Raw genomic sequence first — 26,461 nt, forward strand, 5'->3', positions numbered from 1 at the left:
CCAAAAGATTTTGGGCAGTAATTTTCACAATAATACAATTTTAGTCGTATGAAGAGAATCGAATGATGCTGAAGACCTTCAAGGCACTTCATATTGGATGACACCTCCTCAGTTTGTATAAGCACGTTACCACTGCATTGAATCAAAACAAAATGCAAGGTCCTGAGGTGGAAAAAAACAGAAACAGAAATAGTTTTCCTTACTCTCTTTTCATTTTTTCCATACTTATCCAGACTGGGAAATTACTAAAAATCAAATTCCATACTTTTCCATACTGCTTAGGAACCCTGAGCCTTACTATCCAGTGTTGATTCATGAACTGTAACTGAAGATTGAGGTTCATACCTTTCACAGTAACATAGACGCTCTGGTGTGTGGAGAGCTGAGGCTGCACCAGCACATTGCATGTGTATTCGCCTTCGTCCACGTCCTTCTGCACATCGAACAGCTTCAGGGTGCCGTTGTTCTCAAAGGCCCGCTGCCGGTGGTTGTACGGCAGCAAATTGGAGTCCTTGTACCACTTGATGGAGTAGTACGGGTAGCCAATGACACGGCAGTGGATGTACATGTCCCGCCCAGCGATGGCAGTGAGGTTTTTCATTGGTCTGATGCTGGCAGGCCCTTGAAGGACACATTGGAGAGACAACTCTCTTAAAATGATTTTGAGGCGGGGGGGTGCTATAAAAGATAGCTGTGCTGTGTTGTGTGTGTTTTTTACATGCCTTGATTCATTCTATAACGATAAGATAAGAAATCAAAACATTGCCTAGTTCATTTAGGAGTTCCAGACTGCCTGACTACGATATCCTTGTAGTAACTCAAAAAATAATTACCAGTGGACCCATTCTGCTCTGTTTTCCTTCACACTGAATGTGCTTTTTGCCTTGTCAGAACCAGGGACTCATGTACCCTTCTACTTGAGCCTGTAGTGAATATTATCTTGCACCTCTTTGGTGCTGGCTGTGATTGCCTCCGACAAGCATTAGAGTGGAATGTTCCCTTTCTCCACTCGTGAAGCTATTATCACAACCATTACTCATGTTGCCAGCTTTCGCACACACTTGTGAAAAACCAACAGGATAACCAATAGGCTTCCATAGCTCAGTGTCTATCAGGGAAATGGACTATTAGGCTTCTCTTTAAAGCACTATAGAAGACAGTTTAACTAGGCTCTGTAGTGTACTTTGAGCACAAGCATATCCTGGGTTGCTACTCTCTTTAGCACGATTAAGGAGCCAACGATGTGAGAAACAGTCATTACGCTTTCTCTGCAATGGCACCTGTGGAGATTTATCTTCATTGCTTGGCTGCATTCGGCATCCACGGACCCTCGCTTAAGGGCTAGAGGATCGCCCTATTTAGCCTTACAACATGCAAGAATGAACACAATCAAATTAAACCAATCAGTGTACAGAAAGTACCCTTCCCTCTCTGCAATACAGAAATACTAATAGCCTTGCACCAAGCACAGAGGGCCTGAGCGCCCCAGTATTACCGCTACATGACAACAAGCAACCCAGCGAACCATGTCCCTGTAGAGAGCAGATAGCACTACAGTCATACACTGGAGCTAACAGTAAATCACCCTAATGGTGTCCCAGTATAAAGCTATCAGCAGGTGTTGGGTAGGAAGCGGGGCATTACAAAAGTTAACGCTGACACCAGTGACTGATGATAACAGGAGCTAGTACAGGAGGTTGTAGAAGTGTCAGTCGTATTCTGAGCTGATCTGAAGCTACAATATCAGGTTTCGAAATGAAAAACTAGCAACACATAAAAATAAAAAAACAAACTTTAGTCAGGCATTCTTTCAACATGTGCACATCCAGGCACTTTAAATGTAGCCAATTAATAAAAGGCATTAAAAAACAGAATAAATCAAGACATGTTGATGTGTATATGTGATGGTGTGTTGGAAGAGTTGATCTGACAAGCACCTCTTACGTTTATTCGCGCCTGGTAGGAAACTGTCCCGGCCGAGTTGTTGCAGATGCAGCGATACACCCCTCCATTGGGCACCTGGGTCTGGCTGATGTTGAGGTGGCTGACCACGTGGCCCTCGGCGTTGGTGTAGTGGGAGATGCGGTGGCGGCTGTCCCGTACCACGGGTTCGTCATCCAGAGTCCACGTTACCCGGGGCTCCGGCGTGCCCTTCACCGTGCACGACAGCGACACAAACTCATTGATGTTGTAGACCTTCTCGCTGAATGAAGCCAGAATCTTGGGGGTGCCATCTGGGCAGTGGAAGGAGATACACATGGCAATGTACATTTTATTATTCTACACTAATTATATGGCATAATAGATAGCACTGTACTGAACAATTCAAAGCTTCATTCATAACGTTGACATTCAAATTCAAATTCAACATTTGAATGCTGCGCAGCTTTTTTTTTGCATGTATTTTCATTCTGTTTAAACTCATTATTTCTGTACACAGTTGCAGATAAAGATTAAGCTACACTAACAGTACTAGTAATATCATTTCAAACATTTACAATAACTTCAGAGCGTGTAAAGTCCAAAATCTAAATTTATTGAAAAAAAATAGTCATTTCCAAATCTCACGTTTGTAATCTAACGAAATATTCTGCTTCAATCCATATTTGTTGGCGTTTAGCCTTTCAAAAACATTTTCACTGCTGTCAAAAAAGTGTATGCTCTCTTGCTTGCCGCACATAAAGGGAGTCATGCACCTCTGTTAATGGGGTGTACATTTATATAATTACAATAACAAAAAAGTATTTTTCCTAGGGCGATGGCGTCATAAAATATGATGACTGACATTAAAAGTTTCATTTGAAAACCACAATAGAAGCTTTGAATGTAAAAAAAAAATGACATTCAGTACAGCCCCAATAATAGACCCTTATTTAAATAAGAATCTATTCAGAATTTCTTCGTTGCAATACATTCATGTCTGCTGTATAGAAAGCAGAGTGTAAAGCAGATTATTACAGCTCCTTTCTCTGACTCCACAACATCGTTGATTATCAATATTCTCCTTACATTGGTGTGGTCATGGGAGGAAGACACTACAGCAATGGTCACATCAAAAGATATATGTTATCATTTCCAAAGTTTTTATCTTACTAAATATTCTGCTTCAATCCATATTGGTGGCGTTTAGCCTTTCAAATATTAGAGGGGCATACATTTATATAACCCCCATTTTTTTAGGGTGATAATGTCTTAAAATATGACGACTGACATTCAAAGTTTCTTTCGAAAAACCTCAGTAGAAACTTTGAATGTAAAAGAAAAATGACATTCGGTACAGCCCTAATAATAAATCCTCTTTAAAATGAAAATATATTCAGAATTTTTTTCACTGCAATACATTCATGTCTGCTGTGAAAAAAGCAGAATCAGAGTGTAAAGCAGATTAATACAGCTCCTTTTTCTAGCTTCACAACATCATTGATTATCAATATTCTCCTTACATTGGTGTGGTCATGGGAGGCAGACACTGCAGCAACCCAGCTTGTGTAACGGTATGCAAGCCTCTTTCAGAAAATCTAATAAAGCTGAGCTGTATACTGCAGCACTCAATACCACATACACAGTCTGGATTTGAACATGAACACACAGACACAGAGTTTGGATTCACATGTATATATACACACACACAACACAAAGAGATTAAACATATAAAGTACTGTGTGATAACTGCTCCCACCCACACATCTCCAGTAAGATCACTGTGAGTTCTGACCTTCCAGTATGACTTGAACGAAGTCCTGGGCGGACATCTTGCCGTGTCTGGCGAAACACTGATAGGCTCCTCCATCGCTCTTGGCCATCCCAGCCATGACCAGGTTCTCCCTGTTTTCGCCTGTCATGCGAACGCTGTTACTGGGGTAGATGAGTTCTCCGTTGCGGTACCAGGACAACTGGTACTCCTCGGAGCCGGTTACGCTGCAGGACAGTGAAACCTGGCTTCCCACGCTGCCCTTCACCTTTCGCGGGCTCACCACGACCTTTAGGAGCTCTGTAGGTTAGAGAAGCAAGAGTTCAGTAGCTGTTTTTAACAGAAGATTGTATTAGTTTTCTGTAGTTTTACTGAGGCATCATAGGGCATATTTTGCCAGTGAAAGATTAAAAATGCTATGTGTAGCACCTTAAATGAGGTTGTCCCTGTTTTGAGACATTATACCATAGATAAAAATCCACCCCAGTGACTTACCACCAGCCCATGGACACTGACCTTTTACCTGCAGCCTGCCAACCACCTCAGCATTGCCGTAGCCGTTCCACACCTCACACACGTATGTCCCTGTGTCGCTGGCCTGGGCTCTCTCTATCAGCAGGCCTGTCACACTCTGTCTGAAGCGAGTGTCGGGCTCCAGCGGCCGGTTGTCCTTTAGCCAGCGGTACTTGGGTGCGGGGTGCCCGGAAGCCTTGCAGGGCAACTCCACTCGATGAGACGACATCACCTCACGACGCTCGAAGCTGTCCAGGATGTGGGGTGCTGAGTTGGTGGGGTCTGCATGGGGGAAATAGGGTATGGTAAGAGGTTCCAGTTGTCTTTGTTATCACTTCTGAATAATTTCCAAACCCAAGTTCTGATGCATATCAAGTAATACAGGGATTTTGTCCCCGATCAGTACCGCACATGTGCAACTCTCAACAGAGATGAGAAGTAAGCGAGATGGCTCGCTCCTTAACTACTTCCATCATCAGCTCTGGAAAAAATGATGTCTTAAATTCCTTTTTACCACTTGCCTGATCGGGCAAGTGAGTTGCTAGATTTACTAGCGCGAAGTGGCATTTTAGTTGTCCCTGGCAATCCTTATTGTCGAGCCCTGAATTTGAATTTTAGAAAGGCATATATATACACACACTTTCAATCCAAAAAAACAGCAGGTGCCGGCTTGAGCAGATCAAGGAGTAAATAAAAATAAGCAGCTTACACACTGCAGGGCTCCAATGTTTACTAATTTGTTGCAGTTATGTTTCAAGCACAACTCGAAAGTTGAGTCTGATGAAGAGCTGTTGTGCTCGAAACGTAACTGTGCAATAAATGTATGTTTTTATTTACCCCCATAATACTGGTTTCTGGCTAAAAGTCCCCAGAATTCATGCAATGCTAAAAGTCTTTAAAACTGTTGACATTTTTTTTTTTTGATCATAATCTTTCATTTCAGTTTCAGTCAAAATACCTTGAACGCAACATCATTACTATGAAGCTGCACTCAAAATTGAAGATTATTATCTTGACTTTTAGTACTGAGTATGGTTCAAGCTCCAAAAACACTGGATCATATAATTCCCATAATGCAACTCAATAGCTTTTTTTGTGTAGACCCTCCCTGCCCCTCCGGTAATCTTAAACCCAAACCGAGATGACCCTGATGACATCCTGTTTTCACAGGTTGAGTAGTACCCCTCGCGACAAGTCAACTGATCTTCATGTGTACAAGTTAGAGCTGCCCCCTCCCTGATTTCTTTAGTTGATTAATAATTTTTTTCATGCTGAATGACTTATTATTTCCAAGAAACTTAAGAGCACATCTTTGCTAAACACAAGATTTAAAGTGGTGCTTTTGTCTGATCCTCTGCGAAGAAACTCAGTTTTACAGATCTGCCGATTAAATCAACGAATCAATTAGATGACAAAATCATATTCGAGTGTTAGTTGACTATGAATTTCTTTGGTCGAGGACATCCCCTGTAAATCTGTCTCTTTAAAGTGTTTGGGCTAAGGGAAGGCATTTTCTGTCCTGAAGCCGTCCCCACAAACTGTGTTGGCACGGCTCTGATGACCTTTATCACATGTCATCTCCTCTTTAATTCATGTGCTTTTCCTGTCACTCTCCATTCTATTCACATTATCCAGATCTTTTCTTACAAGCACAGATGTATTTCCATATGGTCCTCTGTCACTTTGCACTATTTTTGAAACCAACAGTTAAACGAAAAACTAAAAGAAAACAGGGTTTCATGCATAATATTGTATTTAGGTTGGTTTTGAGGACAGATATTGTATACCAAATGTGTTTACTTGTGTTGTCATAAGACACAGAACTTCATAAACAGATATAGCTATACAGTATGTCAGGATATGATGTTGTTGACACTGTTGCTGATGCACAATTTGAACACTGCATACACAGATTAGTGTTCCTCTTACCTGAGACAATGAGGCGGGCACTATTGCTCTGTCGGGTCTCTCCTGTGTACCGGTGGCGTGTCATACACCTGTAGTTGTACAGCCCGTCTTCCATTTGCACATCCAGGATATACAGGGCTCCCGTGGATGTGATGAGAAACCGTGACACTGGAAATAAAGAAATAAATATACCATATTAGGTCACCGCACATTATTGATGCATGGTGCCATTTTAAACAGCTACAGTACGGGTCTTAATGCAACAATGAAACCGAAGTGACATTTTAAAATGACAGCCCCCATGAACATTGTTACTGCCTGTGGGCCAATCAGCACCAAATATGTCACCTTTATGTGACCTGTAAGTACTGTATATTGCCTCTGGTCAATCAGTACAGTGTTGAACCTTCTGGAAAAGCTATCTGTAGCTTGCAGATTCTCTACAGAACACATGTCTTTGAGTGTAGTGTAGTGTAGTGTAGTGTAAGAATTCACTTCTATACAACAGAATTACCACTACACACATTCTGATTGACATGGCTGACATGTTCTTCTGTCTTTCCGTTTCCATCTCCCCCGTTTAAGTTGCTGAGACTGTGCCGCTGACGCACTACTGTACACACACACACACACACACACATATTAGGGCTGTCAAAGTTAACGTGATAATAACGCGTTAACGCAAATTCGTTTTAACGCCACTACTTTCTTCAACACATTAACGCAACTTGTCATTTTTAGGTAGTAGCGGGCTCAGTTTTAAAGCTAGAGTAAAGATACTGGCATCATATGAAACTAGAAAAAACCTAAGGAATCCATCGGTACCAACCATGTCATACTTTTCATGTAGGAGGTTAAATAACGCTCCAAACGTGCGCTGAATTTTGGCTAGGAAAAACTTGCATGGCCAAATTCAAAGGGGTCCCTTGACCTCTGACCTCAAGATATGTGAATGAAAATGGGTTCTATGGGTACCCACGAGTCTCCCCTTTACAGACATGCCCACTTTATGATAATCACATGCAGTTTTGGGCAAGTCATAGTCAAGTCAGCACACTGACACACTGACAGCTATTGTTGCCTGTTGGGCTTGAAATTGTTTTTTATGCTACATGCAGTACCTGTGAGGGTTTTAGGACAATATTTGTCATTGATTTGTGTCGGCAATTGATTTCCAATAATAAATATATACATACATTTGCATAAAGCAAGCATATTTGCCATGTTGATAAGAGTAATAAATACTTGACAAATCTCCTTTTAAGGTACATTTTGAACAGATAAAAAATGTGTGATTAATTTGCGTTTAATCTTGATTAACTATGGACAATCATGCGATTCATCATGATTAAATATTTTAATAGATTGACAGCCCTAACTTATATAAAACAACAACAACAAAAGCATTTGAATACTGATTTGGAGGTCGATTACCATAGCAATGATCAAAGCTTCGAAGCATTCGGGTCAGCCCCGACACAAAAATCAGCTTTTGACCCGTAACGTTGGGCCCCCACAACCAATCAGTGTAATCCTGAAAATGCCCACTTGGATGAAATGCACTGTCTCTGCATGTTTTGGGTTTTTATGAAACACTATGTGTGACACGTGAAAGGAACAAACAAAGGATCAGTTGCCTTCAGATTTCATCACGGGAGACATCTAGCATTTTACAACAAATAATATTCTACAGTCGCACTGTGTGTGTGTTCATTCTTATGCACTGGAATCACTACCTTACACATTCTGAAAAGAAGACGATACAGAAAAATCCAATTTTGAAGTCTCTTAGCAAATATTTGCAAGTCAAGTGAGGCTCGCAGCTCGGTGTGGTTGTAGTCACCAAACATCTGCTGCAGCCCATTTAGCTCAGCGCAGCTCTGAGGCGCTGTGACACGGCTGTGTGTTGTGTAGCAGTGTAACACAGCTCGTTATCATGTAGCTCATCGCTCTCTCTCCTCCCTCTCTCTGGGAGAAAACTCTGTCTCTCTCTCTCTCTCTCTCTGTGTGTTTCTCTTTCTTTCTCTGCTCCAGCAAAAGTGCAGGGAGCCAGGGATCACAGAGCGCTTTGATAAGGCATGGCTGCGCAGGTCGCATGTGCTAATATCATGCTAATTTTATGCTAATTTGTGTGAACACATGGAAGTAGAGAGAGGTAGTCAGTGTTTATGAGGAGTGATGTGTGCTGTAGCCGGTGGCTGCCGGGGTATTTCATGTCACAGATGATGGAGAAGGCAATCTGGGACGGGGATCAAATGGGGCCGCCGTACGGTGGGGGATTCTGGCAATATTGGTAGAGATATCATAATGCAGACTTTATGGGGTGTTGAATTACTCTCATTTAGTCCTGTCATGATAGTTTAACACAGATTAAGGCTGCTGGTACAGGCCCTTGCACAGTGCGTGCTAGAACACTGGAAAGAGCTGTAAAGTGCAAGCTGTGATCATTGTGTTTAAAGCGTCATCTGCAATCATCAACAATAAATAAATCATCATTATTGCAAACATCATCAAAATGACATTCTGGCCTCTACATTTATGTTTTGAAAATCACAAGAAATCTTTAGGGGGCAAAAAAACAAAATGAGCTAATTCTTTGGTTAATTTTGAAAAAATCATCTTGAGTTTCTTATAGTGGATGGAGTGAATGACAGAAAATTAGGTCCAACCTGTTTTCAGATTACAGTAACGGTGCAATAGGGAGGGATGAATGAGAGGACAGGGAGTAACGGGGGGAGAAAACAGAGAAGGAGAGGGAGGAATACACAGAGGAGGGTGGTGAGGATGCTATTGCGAGCAAGTGATGACCTAGTTAGAAATGAGAGACCACGGATTTGATATCCTTAAGGGTTTTTTCAGCTTGTGGTCGAGGTACTCTAGTGTGTGACCGACAACCAGAGGTAAAATAAAGGGGGACAGGAGAGGTAGTATACACCCATATGTGTGTGTCCGTCGTCCTTAATCATAAAACCACAAAGACAAGCAAGAATATTATCAAATATGACTTTTGTTGGTTGCAAATGCAGTTCATTTTCAAGGAAGACAACAATTCCTAGAAAGCAGATATCAAAGGGAAACGGGAAAGCAGGCTGTCTTTACTTCCTCCTTTTTCCATCTTCTTCCCCGTTATTTCCCCCTGAAAGTTGTCTGGCATCAGACGTTGACAAGGCAGGCTTATGAATGAGAGGAGCTTTCATTAGAAAAGACTGGTTGTCACTGTGACAAAAGGAAAGGGTTGGTAGAGGAGAGTATGCATGTGTTTTAAACGCACGTTAAAACAGACACACACCAGCGAATCAAACTGGCTCTGGATTATTAGTGAGTTTTTCACAGAGTAGAATGGGGTTCATTTCGAGCGGTGTTTCCCAACCTAAGGGGGGCGCCAAAGATCACAGCGGGTGCGTGAGGGTTCGTCTGCTCTGAGGTTGTCAAAATTAAATTTGCTCATGTAATACTAAAATCATTATAACAGATTTGTTTTGCTACTTAGTAGGCTGTATTCTGATATTTGTGCTCAGTTGCAGATAAAGATCAGGCTACATTAATATTATTAGTATTATACTATTTGAAGAGTTGGATTCCAGTGGTGGCTGCGTAGGATTGTTTCCGACTCGTGCGATCCAAACATTTCCAATAACTACAGAGCGTTATAAAGTCTAAAAGTCAAAATGTATTGAAAAAAGATAGATGTAATCATTTCCAAAATTCCAAAATGTTTTTAATCTAACGAAATATTGTGCTTCAGTCCATATTTGTTGGCGTTTAGCCTTTCAAAAACGAAATTTTCACTGCGGTCGAAAAACTGTTTGCTCACACGCTGACGAGTTATGTTCATTTAAGAAAGCTGATTTATTAAACTCATTTCATATAGTCCGGGGGAGATGGTTAGCTTAGCTTAGCATTAATACTGGAAGTGCTTTGCATTTGTTATTGTGTCATGTGACTTGTTGTCGGAAGACTACGGTGGGAACGTGAGTGAGAGTGGAAAGAGGAGTGCAATTGGGAAAGCATAGCTTAGTGTTATATAAAAGATTTTCAATGTCATGGCTGAATATTTAGATGACTTTGGCAATGTGGAGGTGACGCGACATTTCACAACAAGGCTTCTCCGAGTGAGACCCACAATGACAAACAGACCGGATCAAGCGAAAGGTAAGAAAAATGTTTAATTTCTCTGTAGGGTATTTTCCATAATGTTGTCAGACACTTATAATAACAATCTGAGCCTGTCAATGGCAAAAACAAACACGTCTAGTGGACGTAAATTGACGCTGCCAGGTTGCCCCAAAGGATTACATTACAGCCTGTTTAACGGCTGGCGGCTGCAGCGTTCTCCCTCAATACTGGACCAGTTTCAAAAGGTGTTGTCCCCATTAGACACTTAGACACAAAAACATGAGAAAATAGGTTGAAAAAGACCAAAGTTATCCTTTCATTTGAAATATATATATAAAAGAATCCACAGCCATTTGTAATTGATTACATTCTTGATTGTTGGTGAGATTCCATTTCTTTCTTCCCAGAACGAGCTCATGCTCACAACCAACAAACAGAATTGATTGTCTCACACAGAGATACAGGCACTACACTACTGTACTGTATTTGCATGTCCTTGTACAGTAAGCTGAGGGCATTTCTGTGTATGTATGCTCGTACCACTGCAGTTATCTCAAATCCCACTGGCTTGTGTGTCTGTATATTAAAGTCTTTGTGTGTGAGCATAATGTGTTTCTATGCGTGTGTGCATGTGAGTGAGTGTGAATGTGTTTATGCAGCACACTGCTGCATGGAGGAATGGTCAATAATAACGATCGAAGGCGCTCCACTACGCTTTTCCCTGCTCCTCTCTGCTCCACCTACTGCATACTAACACCGTCTGAGAGACAGCCTCCACTGTTCTTGCAGTTTGTGTGTGTGTGTGTGTGTGTGTGTGTGTGTGTGTGTGCGTTAACATGCTAGACATATGAGCACGCGTTTGTGTCCACACCTGGATGTATTAGTGTATATTTCTGAAACTATGGCTTCACTTCATCCCAGGTGGCTCGCTGGACTATCAGTCGTCTCCTCTTCCCTTCCTCGGCCCGCCCAGCTGCTTTGGCATCGATGGTGCCACAAACACAAGTCCCTTTCTGTGGATCCACACTCAATAGCTTCAATTAATCCCCATATAAGCCACACTGAGCCTGCAAGTAGACTCTTTGTTCATTCAAATGGGGGAGGCTTTGCAGTTTTTCCACTGAAACCTAAATTGCTTGCGGGACATAATATAAACAGTGAGAAAAGCCTGAATCACGTCCATGTTACGATGCTATTGTTACACTTTGCACCATGGACGGAAGCACGTGCTGTCACTGGACACACGGGTTAACGTGTGACAAGGACTAAGAGAGGAGGATTTCCGATAAGGTTGAACACAATGACACACGGTGACACAGCTGAGCACTTTGACCTACGCTGGCTGGGCGACCATCTGCCCCCAAAACAGCTGAAAGAGTTACCTCGGTTGCCTGAGTCATTTCAATATTCTATAATTGAGACATGAGCGGAGGAAAGATGGGAGGAGGGAGGGAAGAGATAGAGAGAGCACGCAGCAGAGAGAGAGAGAGAAGAAAATAAAGGATCAAGAGGGAAAGAGCACCTCTGGGATACAACCACTCTCTGTCATCTAAAATGACTTACAAATTAGCTTACAGCTATGCGCTCCTAGTGAAGGACAAAAAAAAAGACACAACTTTCATATGCTAATTCAGATCACGGCTAGGCAGAGTAATTATCAAAAAAGTGTCAGCCCTGTGTGCCTGACAGATCTCAACAGGAAGCCGGTACCTCTGCTTCTTACACTGTCTGCTGGCTTCCTTGAATCAAATATGATGTTGCAAATGTGAGTACTGTACATAGCGCGATGTAAAGATATTGTGACAATGACTTGAGTATACCTATATATATCTGTGCAGCTCTGCATGCAGCACAATCCCCCAAGTATATTCTTTTAACAAAATGCTGTTAGGAATGTTAGGACACGCACTGCTCAGATGTACAACTCCTTTTGCTAACAGAGAAATGCCGAGAGACCGACTATTTTCTCTCATGACCTTGAACACCTCAACCCGCACTCCTCCGACTCTGAAGAACTTTGAATGGTCTGACCTATCAACACCAACAGTCTGGACGCCACTTACAGGAAACCCGTGGAGTCAGCTAAACAATGCAGATAAAAATTGCTTCCTCATCACTCTGCTGGCAGTGTCCCCACTGTGCAAACTGTCTTGGAGTGTATTAGTGAGTGGAGTGTGGTCCCTGGAGACAGCCGGGGCCTACGGTGTCACCGTAACCTTGGCCACTCAAAGTCATACAGCTTGACAAGAAAAGAAAAAAAAAAAAAGATAATGCATGCTGCTCGTACGGTTGAACGCTAACAAAGCAACATCTGCATTTAGGATTGATTATGAAAAATCTTCTTGAGGTGGTAAATAAATAGAAAAGAGTGTGCTGGGTGTATGAGATTGTTCTTTTCACTTCAAATATGTTCCTTTGGAAAATGTGTCTTAACAAGGTCTTTTAACTTGAACCCAACAATTGGATATGTAAGCCAAATGTGTGCTGAGGACATAATGAAGAAAAAGAAAAGTGTTTTGGGTGTATGCATGCACCCTTAAAGCTAGGGTTGGTAATCTTGAGAAGCTAGCAAGAGTACACTAGATTTAAAAAAATGATCCAACCAAAAAATTCAGCCCAGTGTTGCCAACTCTTTTCCAATGAAAGCAGCTATCAGCTCCAAAAGTCCCTAAATCTAACGAGAAAGTTGCAAAGTCAGCAACACTGACAGCCCGTCCCTTCAGGCCTCCCTCCAAAGCCAACCATAGTTAATCGTGATTTATAGCAAATTAATTGAACATTTTTTATCTATTCAAAATGTACCTTAAAGGAAGATTTGTCAAGTATTTAATACTCTTATCAACATATGCTTGCTTTACGCAAATGTATGTTAATATTTACTATTGGAAATCAATTAACAACACAAAACAATGACAAATATTGTCCAGAAACCCTCACAGGTACTGCATTTAGCATAAAAAAATATGCTCAAATCATAACATGGCAAACTGCAGCCCAACAGGCAACAACAGCTGTCAGTGTGTCAGTGTGCTGACTTGACTATGACTTGCCCCCAAACTGCATGTGATTATCATAAAGTGGGCATGTCTGTAAAAGGGAGACTCGTGGGTACCCATAGAACCCATTTTCATTCACATATCTTGAGGTCAGAGGTCAAGGGACCCCTTTGAAAATGGCCAAGCCAGTTTTTCAGTTGGAGCATTATTTAGCCTCCTTCACAACAAGCTAGTATGACATGTTTGGTACCAATGGATTCCTTAGGTTTTCCAGTTTCATATGATAGTAGTATCTTCTCAATTGCATCTTAAGGGGAGACACCCCAGGTGTACAGGGTAAAAAACGTGGCTTCATAATTAAGCAAGCTACAACCTCCGAAAGATCAATTGTGTTAATGTGTTAAAGAAATTAGTGGCGTTAAAACAAATTTGCTTTAACACATTTCTTTTTTTATTTATTTTGTTTATGTAACATTTACAAACGTACCAACTGAATTCTTGAAAAGTACTGTCCAATTGAACTTTGCATCGTTGTAATTATCTGAAACCACAGCCATGATACTGCCATATGCCACGCCACATTGTTTCTCACTATGGAAATGTCACACGGTGACTGGCGGTGAGTAATAATGAGTGTATGATGAGCCCAGGAGGGCCTGTGTTGTAATTAGGCCCGGTCAGAGTTATTGGCAGAGTGACTCCAGTCTGATCGGGCTGCGATAAGCATCTCTATGGAGAGGGGGATCCCACCAATTTGGAGCCCCTCTAATAAAAATCATTTGTCATTCTTACAGGAGGCACACTGACAGCTGCTGCGGTTGGCATGGCAACACAGTGGCCACCATTCGCTTACCAAGCAATATTCCCAGTACTGTAAATGGTGGAGAGGTGGAAACACACACACACACGTATACACTCTGTCCAGTCCAATTTTTCAATGCTAAGACACATGCAATAAAAATACATAGAAAGAGATTTTTGAGCCAAATCTTGATCTTAATTCTCATCTCTGTACATTAAGTGTCAATTTAAAATGATTTTAGTTATCAATATACGTAATAAATTGTGACAAAATGCATATTATAGGAATTTGAATACTTATTCTTCATATGTTTAGAGTCTAAAAAAATTGTCATTCAATTTTTTTTAATGATATAACTTCACTTTTGTTATTTTTGTCTACTCTGTACACACAAAATCTATTGCTTGTCTTTCTATCCCGGAAGAGGGATACCTCCACTGTTGTTCTTCCTTCATTCTCTGTTAAAGGTTTTTTTTCTGGAGTTTTTCCTTGTCCATAAATGCCATAAATCTCTTTCTCCCTTACATAAAGAGTTTGAAGTAGCCCCCATAAGTACACAAACACAGGACTACAGAAACACACACACAAACCATGCACCTGCCCTAATTTCTCATCACACCTGGACTACAAACTTGAAGCAGCCTATCTGGGTCTAGACCCGATCTGCTCGCTACACAGTTGAGTCACAGTAGAAGGCTGAGATTTTTATTGCCGCTCCTAATCAGCGGCAGCATCCCTCTGCTCATTAACTAGACACACGCTAGCCTGAGGCTAACGGCCTCATATGTCAACCACAGATAAAGATGTCATCTTCTGCTTGACTGAATAAACCGCTATTAAAACTAGATGCAAATGGACGTTGAACGATATTCAAATTAGGAGGCAACAGGGAAGCTTAAACCCTGAGGCGCTTGGCCTCAACGTTGCCCCACATTCCTCTGTCGTGTTAAAAGGCAGAGAGATTTCAGATACTGTCTGTCTTCAGAGTGATGTTCTACAAGACATCCCAGATCGCTGTGAAACAATACAAGAAGGAGATGAATGAAAAAATGGTAAGGATACATGAGAGATAGTTCAGATGGCAGTTGTTCACCTGTTTAAGGTTTAACATCCAAAGTACACAATCTTAATCAGTGTTAGAGTTCTTTTCAGGTAAAAAAAAGACATTTGGATATACCAGGGACTAGGGGTGGGAAAATCCAAAGTGGTGAACACTACACATACAGTTAAGTATGGAAACACTTTGGGTTTCACACATTGCTAGGAAAAGCAGAGCTAGACATCACGGCTAAAGCTGCATGCTAACTCTGTCATGGACAGGAAACGTTATCGTATTGCGGTAACGTGCGGTCGAGCCACCCGCCACTCTCATTTCCGTGATTAAATCGGCCGACGCTACAACTGTAGCCATATACTGACATTTATGTTAAATGCATTCAAACGGCTCCCGATGGAGCTTACCATGGATGTATAAAGAGAACAGAGCTGACGGGAGAGCTAGAGACGAACTTGGAGAAGTTAGCGGAAGTATACACGTGTGACTACGTCTGGTTTTCAAATTAAGGTGTAATCAACAACACTGACTATGACTGATATATTTGACTTCAGGACATCTCTGACTACATACATGCTGAAAATGAAACATTTTTACTATGTCAAGTCCCTAGAAGTGCATGATTACATTTCTTCCAATGGTCTAGTGATAAAAAACGTAACAAAAATTGCAATAAATCGCAATATGGAATAGCGTTACTTGTAGAATCGTAATACTTAAAAATCGTAATACATGAAAACGGCACCCAGGTATCATGATAGTATTGAATCGGGAGATCGGTGTATCGTTCCGACCCTAATATCTATGGTCGCTGACGCAGGCTCAAGTGACATCACTTGCAATTTATCAGATTTCACGCGACTCCCTCTGGAGGCTTTGTCCAGGTTATTTCCACCATGCAGAAGCATTCCCCAACACCTGTAAACTTGGATTTGTAAAATCGTTCTGCTTTAAAGTCTTTGTCAGCAGCTTTATGAACCACAACTCCTGTGCTCAGCAAACTGGGGGCACAACTGGTAATGTGTAGACGGAGCAACAAAACTCTATCTCATCAAATACAAACAGCATTAAACAATGGACAGAGGAAGGACTGGGTTTATTTGTACAAGACTCATTTGGCAGACAATGACATACTGTACTATGACAGGATGTCTCTATTCTCCAGCAGACTGTTTCGAGGCAGCTGTGTTAGCACTTTTTTTTCCTACCAGACAAATGTTTGTCTGCTTTGACTTCAGCAGCCAAACTGAGGAGGGAAATCTCCACCACAATAGCTTTCAAATCAGTGCCTGTGTGTTTCTATCAGCAGTCATGTCAGTGCATGTGCGGCATAATTAGCCAGTACTGGAGTCGAGCTATTAAACCCCTGATGGTTGCTTGTTTACAATGCTATCATTGGCCTCTCTCTGGCCAACGCTAAATGAACCAGTGTTGAGCCTCAGCTGTATAATCATGAATATTCATCTCTCTGTCTGTGAGAACCTCTGTGTGTGTGTGCTGCACTGGCAGGCATTAAGGAAGCTATTACTATCTACTCAATCACAATCCGTCACTTTGTCTGGATGATAAGTCAAGCTGACAACAATTCTACTTATCGCCAGACCCAAACAAAGCAGCCTTTGTTTTGGGAGCGAGAGCAGAGCAGAGCCTGCATCCAGTCCTGCAGCCTCTCACTTCAAAGAGCAATGTGGCAGATCGGGCAATCTAAGGCTGGCTCACACTGAAAGATTTTTCAAATCTGAACAGATTTTGAAAATATGAGAGACCCCCCCATATAACGACATGTTCTGTTAGATTTAACAGTTTTGTTCCTGTAGTGTGTGGTGAGCAACAACTTGGCCACACTGCACTATTTCATGCCTTAGATTGGCATTTTGCGTTTACATTTACTTGTGTGATTTCGCCTTTTATAGATACATATTTTATGAGGATTGTTGAAGGAACTGGAGTCTAAAGATTTTCACCACCAATGACTGCTTTGCTGGAATTAACATATGACAAATAAGGAACCTTGTGCCTTGAATTAGCGATGTTAGTTTTTTCACTACTTTGTACTGAAAATTCATGAAGGATGGATGGATGGACGAAGTCATGGAGACACGTTAAATAAACTCTTATGTTGTTGCCACAAATCAACAAGTTGATCTTCCATTTCTGTGGTCCATCTTGCTATTAATTTATGCTTTGTGTTTTGCATTAGCTCATGCATTAGCCACATGTTTGTACAATATTGAACATGTTTAATATTTACGATTTGAAATCGGTGCGGCCAGGATGGACTTCTAAGCCGATCAGGGGATGTAAAAAGCACTCTTAACATACAAATCACAGGAATATCTGGAAAGATAATCTTTAGAACCATCAAAAATCAACGTTTTGCTGACAGGAGTCAGGCTTGATTCTTGTGTAGTGTGTACCCGGCATTAGTGGGTCCCATACAATCTTTTCTCACTATTTTGTTTGTTTATACTCGTACACACACACACTTCATGCTTCCCCTTTCACTCATGCTCGATGAAAGCTCAGGATTGAAGAAAAAAAAAGGAAAAACTTGAATACTCTTTGTGCCACCTGGGGAAGAGGAACTGCAACCAACGTTGACACACTCAGAAATGATATTTGTGCACACACAAGGGCCATTTTCAATGCAAAGACATGCGGGTTTCATGCAAATGTACACATCTCTCTGTGGTTGTTAATTACATTCCCTAAGCGAGAACACGACAACCCTTCAAGCCCTTGCTAAACTGTGCTAACCTGAGTGTAAAAGAGTTCCTCCCATAGTGCCATTCCCTCGAGACTCCATGGCACCACATTCCCGCTTATGGAAAAGGACTTAAATACAGTGCTCATTGGTGTTTCATGGTAATTTGCGGTGGCAAGTGGAGCAGGCGATGCCGCTCTGTGAGTAAAGCAGAGGGGGCAAGAGGAGGATTAGATAATCAAACAGTGTGCCACTTTAAATAATCTCTGGCTCCTCTGGGGGAGGTGAGACTTAAAGCCGGAGCCCTTCTGATTTAATTGTCTGATTTCCCCGTCATTACGGTTGAGGGCCTCAGTAATTCAGGCTTATTAAATATTCAGGAGCCACACTGAGGAGGGGAGGGATGGAGGGAGCGGCGGGAGAAAGATGAAGGTAGGGAGGAGGGGAGAGGAAGAGAGTGGGAGGAAGTTGTGGCAAGACGAGGCCTATGTGCCCTGCTGGACAAAAGATTCAGACAGAAATACTTTGATCCCCGCTGTGAAGAAAGACCTCTTTTATATTTATTAAGGAAGTCTGTATGGGGAATGTTTTTGCAGATTATGATTGTATGTCTTCACATCATTGGTGTAAATTTGGGTCAATTTTGGGACCAAACAATGAGGCAGTGGTGAATGAAGTACCTGAAAGCCACACTTGAAAAAATGACTTTATTAGAAGTTAAAGTCACCTATTAGAATATTACTCGAGTAAAAGTCTTAACATGTTTGATATTTACTGTACGTAATTATCAAAACTATTTTTCTGATATTAAATGTACTTAAGTATTGAAAGAAAAAGTACAAGTAAATGCTGTTATTAAAAAAGCAAGCAAGTCAGAATTTTGAGATCTATTAAGTTTATTCCAGGTACACCACCTTAAAAATGGTGGCTACATTACACTTAAAGGATTTAAAATACAAAATCCAGTTTTTCCTTCCCTCGTAGTCGCATGTAGCATGTAGCATGATCTGACATGCAGCCTGCCTGCACTTTGTTTGCACATGCCCATCACGTAAATGATGAAACTTGCAACCTAGGACCACTGATTCACCAAACCTGCTTGCTTGCAATAGCAACGAGCTACGAGAATGCTTCGGGGAAATGTATCAGAGTAAAAGTACACATTTTATTTAGGAAAATGTAGTGGAGTAAAAGTGAAAGTTGACAGAAATACTGTATAAAAACTCAAGTAAAGTACAGAAACCCTTCAAAAAATACCACTGCAATGAGGTACTACTGAATCCTCCCAAAGGATGGTGTCAGTTTAACCGTTGCCAGGTTTGTGCATTTCCTGTAAAAGCTACTTTAATAATGATCGAAAGAGCGAGGCCTACCACCTCGATGATCTGGCAACCCTCAGGCCGAACTACACGCTGTGGGATATATAGCTGAAACACAGGGAGCGTGTCTGTGATAAGAATTATCACGATGGCACTTAGGGTTAAACATTTGATTATACAGTTGAATATAATGTGAGCAAATCTGTGTTCATTTTAACCTCAAACTACTTTATTTTTGTATAAATGTCCCAATAAAAGCAAAAGACGGAGAACGCCAGGTTCTTTTTTAGAAGAACAAAAGCAGAAACAGTGTTGGTAAATATGGCGTCAGTAACGTGTAGCCATAATGATGATTAAACTAATACCATCACTCTCTCCTCCCCTTTTAAAGTGTGGACTTCACTGTACATTGTATCATTGTATGATTCATCAATCAATTTATCATTGTATGATTCATTATGACATGGACATTATTTATAGTCAACATTTTCCACTGCATGCCCAGTTGATACAGTTGTTTGTGAATGTCAGGCATCATTTTATCAGTTAGATCCTGGTAGCAGCAGCTTGACCAGCACAGAGACACACAGAGACAGGTACAGGAGAGCTACAGCAGGCTGTCAGGTGCAGCTCATTGTGAAATGTCTACAAGATGGTGTGATGGTGTAAATATAGGTTCATGCTTGATGTTTATTAGCGCCAGGAAACTCTTGAGTTATGCATCGCTGGACTGAACGAGAGGACAGAGTTACAGCTGAGGTTTTAAAATCACAATAATAATATGAAATGAACATTTAGCCAGACTGTAATTTGGCAATATCTGGCAGCACTGATAGGACAATGGCCTTTCCCTCCCATCAAAAGCAGACTCTCAAGACGGGCATGGTTGCGGCTAAAAAAAATAATATTATTAATTGGAAGTCTCCATCGTCACCACGTTTCAGGAGGTGGCTCAATTAAATGTTTTCTATTGCGGAGATGGAACAGATTCACTTTAGCAAACATATTTCACAAAACAATCATTTAAAGGAGTGAAAGCCATTTTTGGATATTGTTTGATAAAACCTAATTGTATATAGCTCATGATATTTGCTGCTATGTTGTATCTTTATTCTGTGCACACTCTGCTTTCTTCTGTATGAATGTTCTGTATATGCTGACTGATATTCTGGCACCCATATGTGTTTTTCTTTTTTGTAGTTGTTTTAGTTGTTTCTTTTTTCTCACTCTTTACCCTTAAGGGGCAGTCTCCTGTTTTGCCAATATTGCTGTCGTCTGGCAGCTTTGCACTTGTTCTTGACATGTATCACCTGTCGTTTTTTCTGTTATTTTGGATAAGGGTACTGTGTGTTTATTTAAAAAAAGTTGAAAAATAAAATAATAATAAAAAATATAAAAAAATGTCTCACAGGACACAGTTGGGTAAAACTGAGTAGGAAACTCTATCATATGTACATTTTAAAAATCAATTTAACAAAATAAAATGTGAATATATTTAAATGTAGAACAAACATAATACAAGTCTTGTTTTGGGAGAGTTATGTAAGCAAATACAAATTACAACTGTTTGGTAGAATCAAACTTATGTAATCAAGTACTCACACAACTGCATATATTGGTTGACCAAGAAAAAAATGCCCCTACCAAATTAGCAATTATAGAAAAATACCACAGTAAATTATTAAATCTGTATTCATTCTACAATGTATTTTTGACTTTTTGTTACTTTCAAGTGATAAAAAAAATCCTCTCTTTTGGATCATTGAGCTCAATAAACCTCAAAGCAAAACCTAAAAAGCACCATGTCTATATAAAATTGTCAACTATTTTATTAAAATTGCAAAGAAAAAGAAGAAGAAGAAACTAATTGTCAAACTTAAATGTTTTTCTGTCCAGATTGCGGATGAACCAGACTTGACTGGACCTCCATATAGTGTTGAGTGGAGCTCTCCATGGTGCTGAACTGTGCTGCGGCGCAACAGACAAACTAAAACAGTAAGCTGGAACTATCTTAAAAACAAATTCATCCATGCAAATCGGGACTGTGCATAAGTTCAGTGCATAGGGGATATAAAGATAGAGATACAGCCTGTTAAATGAAACATTAAATGTCATTTAAAGATAATTTCATTCACAAATTGAGGAAAGAAACATCTCCCTCTGCTCTGTATTAAACTGACAGCGCTGATCTATTAATGGATCAAACAGTTATTTTACTTACTAATGGAACTAGTCTAAAATTCAATCCTGACAGGTTTAAACCGCTCTGACATGCTGTCGGTATGAAAGTCTATAAATGAAAAGACAGCAAACCACATTATAGTGATTATGTAGAAGGAAGTGAAGAGACAGAGTGCAGCTCTCTAATGAGTCACCCTGTCTGATCACGGCCTGGAGCTACAGCCTCCATCCACAACGTTACACAAACTACATCTTTACATGACATTTACTCCAGTATTCAGGCTGTAAAACCCTTCTTTTTTTTCATAAAATGAGAGTCAGAGTCTGCCAATGGAGCGAGATCATTTTAACCTCAAATGCAAATCAGCTTGTTTAATTTAATTATTTTCTTGAATCGAGTGGCATTATCCTGATCTTAACATCCTAGTGCATTATTTCATGCTATTGTCTCATTTATTAAAACACATACAAATATATTTAAATTGTAAATAAATGTATATATTATTATCGCTGATGCATTCAAATGTAGGCATGGTTATAATGCAGAGGTGGAGCTAATTTGAAATATTTTACAAAGAGCTGGGGAGTTCAGCCCAACAGGTATTTCACCTGATTAGACCTTTTCTCAGGACTGTGTGGGCGCGCACAGACCGGGCTTGATTGACATCTCTCTCACTGTCCTCTTATTTTATTGCAGGAGAAGTAACAACTTTAGAATTCGTATTATATTAGTACATGGAGTTTCATATCCTCGTCTAAATCCCAACATACAGCAGCTTTGCACAACTCCAACCTGCAGCTCCTATCAGCCACAATAAAAACACCTGTGTAGGTGTATGCAGGGGTAATAATGCATCATATCTTATAAGTTGATCGTATGTAAAATCAAATTAACTATAGCTGTGAAATAAATGTAGTGGAGCATAGCATAGTATATATATACAGTATATAGTATATATAGTTACATAAAATGGAAATACTCAGGTAGTCAAGTACAAGTATCCCAAAACTGTACAGAACTTCAGTAGCTTAGTTACTTTCCACAACTGTTTATTTGTAATATAGATGATATGGGAAAGTTATCTCACATTCTTGCTTGTAAAGTTCAATAAAGTAGATAAATGAACTGAACTGGGAAAAAGAGAGATTTGAATTTTATCAACACTAGCTTGAACACTTCAAATTTGAATTTTATCTGGAAAACTGATAAAAATTTATTTTGATATGATACATACACAGTTGACCCACAGTGGTGGAAGACGTATTTGGATACTTTATTTAAGTAAAAGTAGTAATACCACAGTGTAAAATATACTCCACTACCATGGTTAGGGAGAGTACTTGGAACAGCATTACGTAATTAGGATACAAAATTTTTTTTTTTAATTGTATTCCGTTACAGTTACAGAAAAAAAAGGACGTAATCAGATTACTGATATATTTAGTAAGAATGAGGATTATTAGCAGGATTACAAATTTAAATTATAATAATACAATTATAATAAAGAAACAATATACTGCTAGGCATATACTACGTACACGTTACAACACGTCAAGACAAGTCTCACGTAATGTTCTCCAAAGTCAGCAATAAAAAATGCTTTAACTGGGTGGAAATTTCTCCATTATTTTATATGTAAAGCTGAAAAGGGGGACAACATCACAGCACGATGCAAGTTGGAGGTTTGAGCACTTTCCAGTTCATCAAGTTTATTCTTTTTGCTGAGAGGCATCCCGTTCCCAGCGTGAAAAGACGGTTCGTAGGAAATCCAGCAAACATAATACTGGAAAAAACAGGTTAATTTAATTTAATTTACATGGATACTGGTGCTGCTCCAAGTTAAAATCTGTACTGTGATGTTGTTCCCCCTTTCTGTTTTACATACAAAATAATGGACAAATTTCAGCATCTCTTGTCTTTATTTGCGTATTTGGTATTGAGGTAATCTAAAAGTAAGGGAAAGTAATAAAGTTACGTTACTTTAATATTGTGAAACTTGGATTAGGTACCTTGTATTAACAGGTAATTAGCAATTATATCGGAATACATTTTAAAGTAACCCTCCCAACCCTTTCCATTACAAGTAAAAGTCCTGCATTCAAATGTTTACATACTGTACATACGTAAAAGTACTCACTGTGGAGGCAAAATGGTCTCTGTTATTATTATTACTGAAACATTAACATGAAAGCAGCATTTTAATGTTGTAGCTGAACGAGGTGGAGCTGATTTTATATACCGATGGGTGGTTTCATTGACTGTATAACAACACATTGTATTTTATATACTCATTATAGACTGTTTAAATCTTAATCTGCAAAGTAACTATAGCTGACAGATAAACGTAGTAGAGTAGAAGTATACAGTAGCAGACAACTTAAATAGTAAAGTGCAAGTACCTCAGAAGTGTAATTAATTACAGCACTTGAGTAAATGTACTTACATTCCACCACCGGTAAATCATGATAAATACAAACCCCACACACTTAAAATCCAATTTATGTTTGCTTTCACCAACCCATTAAAATGATAATAATATTTTACCATTTTTGCCTTCTGGTCATTTCTGACTACCCAAAGCTTCAAAAATATAACATATTTTACATTGGAAAATAATAATAATAATAATGCAAAGCAGCAATAAAGACTAAAATAGGATTTAGTGCTTCACAGTGTGAATGTGCACTCTGTATTCTCCTCCTGTAGTTGTCTGTGAAAGTGTATTTCATAACATGTACACCTTTCTATTACTCAGAAAAAGATGCGAAGCGAGAGAGCAAGACAGAGAGGAGAGAAACTAACATCTCCAAACAGCTGATTATCAGGCTTATTATATTGTTTATACAAACTGCTGCCTGCTTTACCTGCATCTACATGTTTCTGATTAATGAAGATAAAACCCGCAAGTTGCAAAGCAGCCAATATTTATGAGGATCTGTTGGAACATTATAATTGCATATACATGTTGGGAGTAATTATGGTTGCAGATGTAAAACGATAAACAATTCTTGGCAGACAACGCATGATGAATCTTCTCGAAAACAAATTCTACTGTGAGTAGATACTCCTCTTTCAGCAGGACTGGCTTTTGACCAACTTCCTTGTAAAGGTTTCAAAATGTGCCGTGGCAACATTTAGATCACAAGGTCGTTTCACTGTGACCTATATTCATTTATTACACTATAGCTGGATATTTGTGGGCCAGGCTACGCAGATTTTAGAGGAACCTGCACACTCACAATCAAACGGTAAGATCTGGTGCACGTTAGTGTTTGAAGAGAATGATTTTTAAAGGGGACTTATTATGCTTTTGTGCTTTCTCCCTTTCCTTCAGTGTGTTTTATAGTTTTTTTGTGCATGTACTGTAAAAGGTCTGCAAAGTTACAAAGCCCAAAGTCCACGCCAAAGGGAGTTACTCTCCCCCACAGAAACACTGCTCCTGCAGCACAGCCGGTATGAGAAAAGTAAAGTGCTTTTTGAACATTAAAGCATGTAAACATGTTCTAGTAGAAACTCGAAATACAAGTATACACCTGAAAATAAGCACAATACAGTTAATCCTCTTTAAAGTCCCAGTGAAACGAAAGTTAGAGCGTGTTTAGCTTCGGTACTGAGTATTCCCCAGTGAATATTTGAGCGGTACAGTTACAAGAGGGATTTAAATCAAATATTTTGCATTTGATTGGACGGCTAAAACGTGTGCAGGCTTAGAATGTAGCACAATACGGAGCTTCCACACACACCTCCCTTGTCACTAAAAGTTGCAGATTGATTGATGGATGGATGTCATGATATTATGGTTTGAAATTGGTTGGTACTAGCTTACGTAAGCACACGTCATATTTTGTTTAACGGCACGAAAATATGTTTTGATTTTGATATAAAAATACAAAGAATTCGATTTTTTTGTATTTTTTTTTGCATATATTGTTAAATAGGTGCACAATATGACAGATGATAAATCATTTCATTTCATCTCGACTTTAAGAGTGATTCAGACACCAAAAGCTGAGGGCAGAATGTTTTGTTATTTTTCAATTTGTCCATTTTTATGTCAAAGTACAAAGACAAAATGTACAAGTATTGAGTGGCGTTTAATAAAAAAATATCACATTGTAGTAAATGTAGGGCAACCAGAGGGATATTGTACAAGGACATAACAAATGTGCAATTAAATAAACTACATTCTATTAACTACATCAAAAGAGGATGACCACAGCTGAACGCATATCAGCTGACTACCATCAGCGAGTCTTTGACAACCTGACTCCACACACCGTTTATCCCTTTACATCTCCAGAGGAGAGAACGGAGACACACCCCTCGTTTACGGGACGACTCGACTACCACGTAATCAAATTCTCACAGCGGCCTCCACCGTTCCTATAATGGCGTAAAATCACAATAAAAAATATCTCTCCTTCCCTTTATATCATGGCTTTTCAATTCCATCCCCCTCCCCTCCCCGTCTCCTTCTTTGTCACCGTCCCCTCTGTCTCCTTGCTTTTCATCTCTCGCCTTTTCCTTGGTGTTTCCCTTCCCTCCTCCGCCCTCCTCCCCCTCTCCCCGCAGAGCATTAGCTTGCAGTGGTCAGGCCGCTTGACAGCTGCTCCACCTGAAGAATATCAATCAATGTTGCTGTGGAGACAGAATCAGGCTCCCCTCCTCTATTTTCCACCCTTTCTTTTCCTTCCACCGTCTCACATGTGGCTGTTCATGGACCTGTACATGATCCAGTGTTTGTTTGTTTCTGTGCAGTGCAAATGGATCATTAAGCTCACACAGAGTGTGAATATTTAGATGTATTATTTAAGATCTTGAACTGATCTATTAGAGCAGCCTACTTTGACACCTTTCACTGCTAATTTATTTGAGGTGTGACTAATTGAGTTGCGGATGCAAACCCCATGATGTCTCAGACTATCACTCCAGATGAGCCAGGCAGACAGGCGTGGGATGGAAGTGTCTATCACTGCTAACACATGACAGAAGAGTGAGCACTGTACAAATCATGTTGCTCAATATAGGACCACACTCAAAGCGCTTCTAATCACCATTAAGGACTCCTCTGTTCACCCATGCAGAAAAGAACTCTGTGTTGAAATACTTATATATCATATTTGGTTATATATATTTAGCATTTGTGGGAACCCAGTTACCAAAAAACAACATGAAA

The 26,461-nt window shown here is 40.0% G+C and overlaps 1 protein-coding gene across 5 annotated transcripts in view; it reads right to left on the minus strand.

Annotated features, from left to right (window-relative positions):
• dscama (Down syndrome cell adhesion molecule a) overlaps positions 1–26,461 on the minus strand; it is a 116,322-nt gene that overhangs the window by 34,223 nt on the left and 55,638 nt on the right. For all 5 annotated transcript variants that reach the window (XM_074610031.1, XM_074610029.1, XM_074610027.1 and 2 more), the window contains 5 exons: positions 6,134–6,280; positions 4,208–4,486; positions 3,716–3,991; positions 1,938–2,234; positions 346–621 (listed from right to left, as the gene is read on the minus strand). In XM_074610031.1, the coding sequence (XP_074466132.1) occupies positions 346–621; positions 1,938–2,234; positions 3,716–3,991; positions 4,208–4,486; positions 6,134–6,280 (1,275 nt within the window). The remainder of the gene's footprint in view (positions 1–345; positions 622–1,937; positions 2,235–3,715; positions 3,992–4,207; positions 4,487–6,133; positions 6,281–26,461) is intronic.

Source organism: Sebastes fasciatus, chromosome 16 (assembly GCF_043250625.1).
Source record: "Sebastes fasciatus isolate fSebFas1 chromosome 16, fSebFas1.pri, whole genome shotgun sequence".
Taxonomy (NCBI): Eukaryota; Metazoa; Chordata; class Actinopteri; order Perciformes; family Sebastidae; genus Sebastes; species Sebastes fasciatus.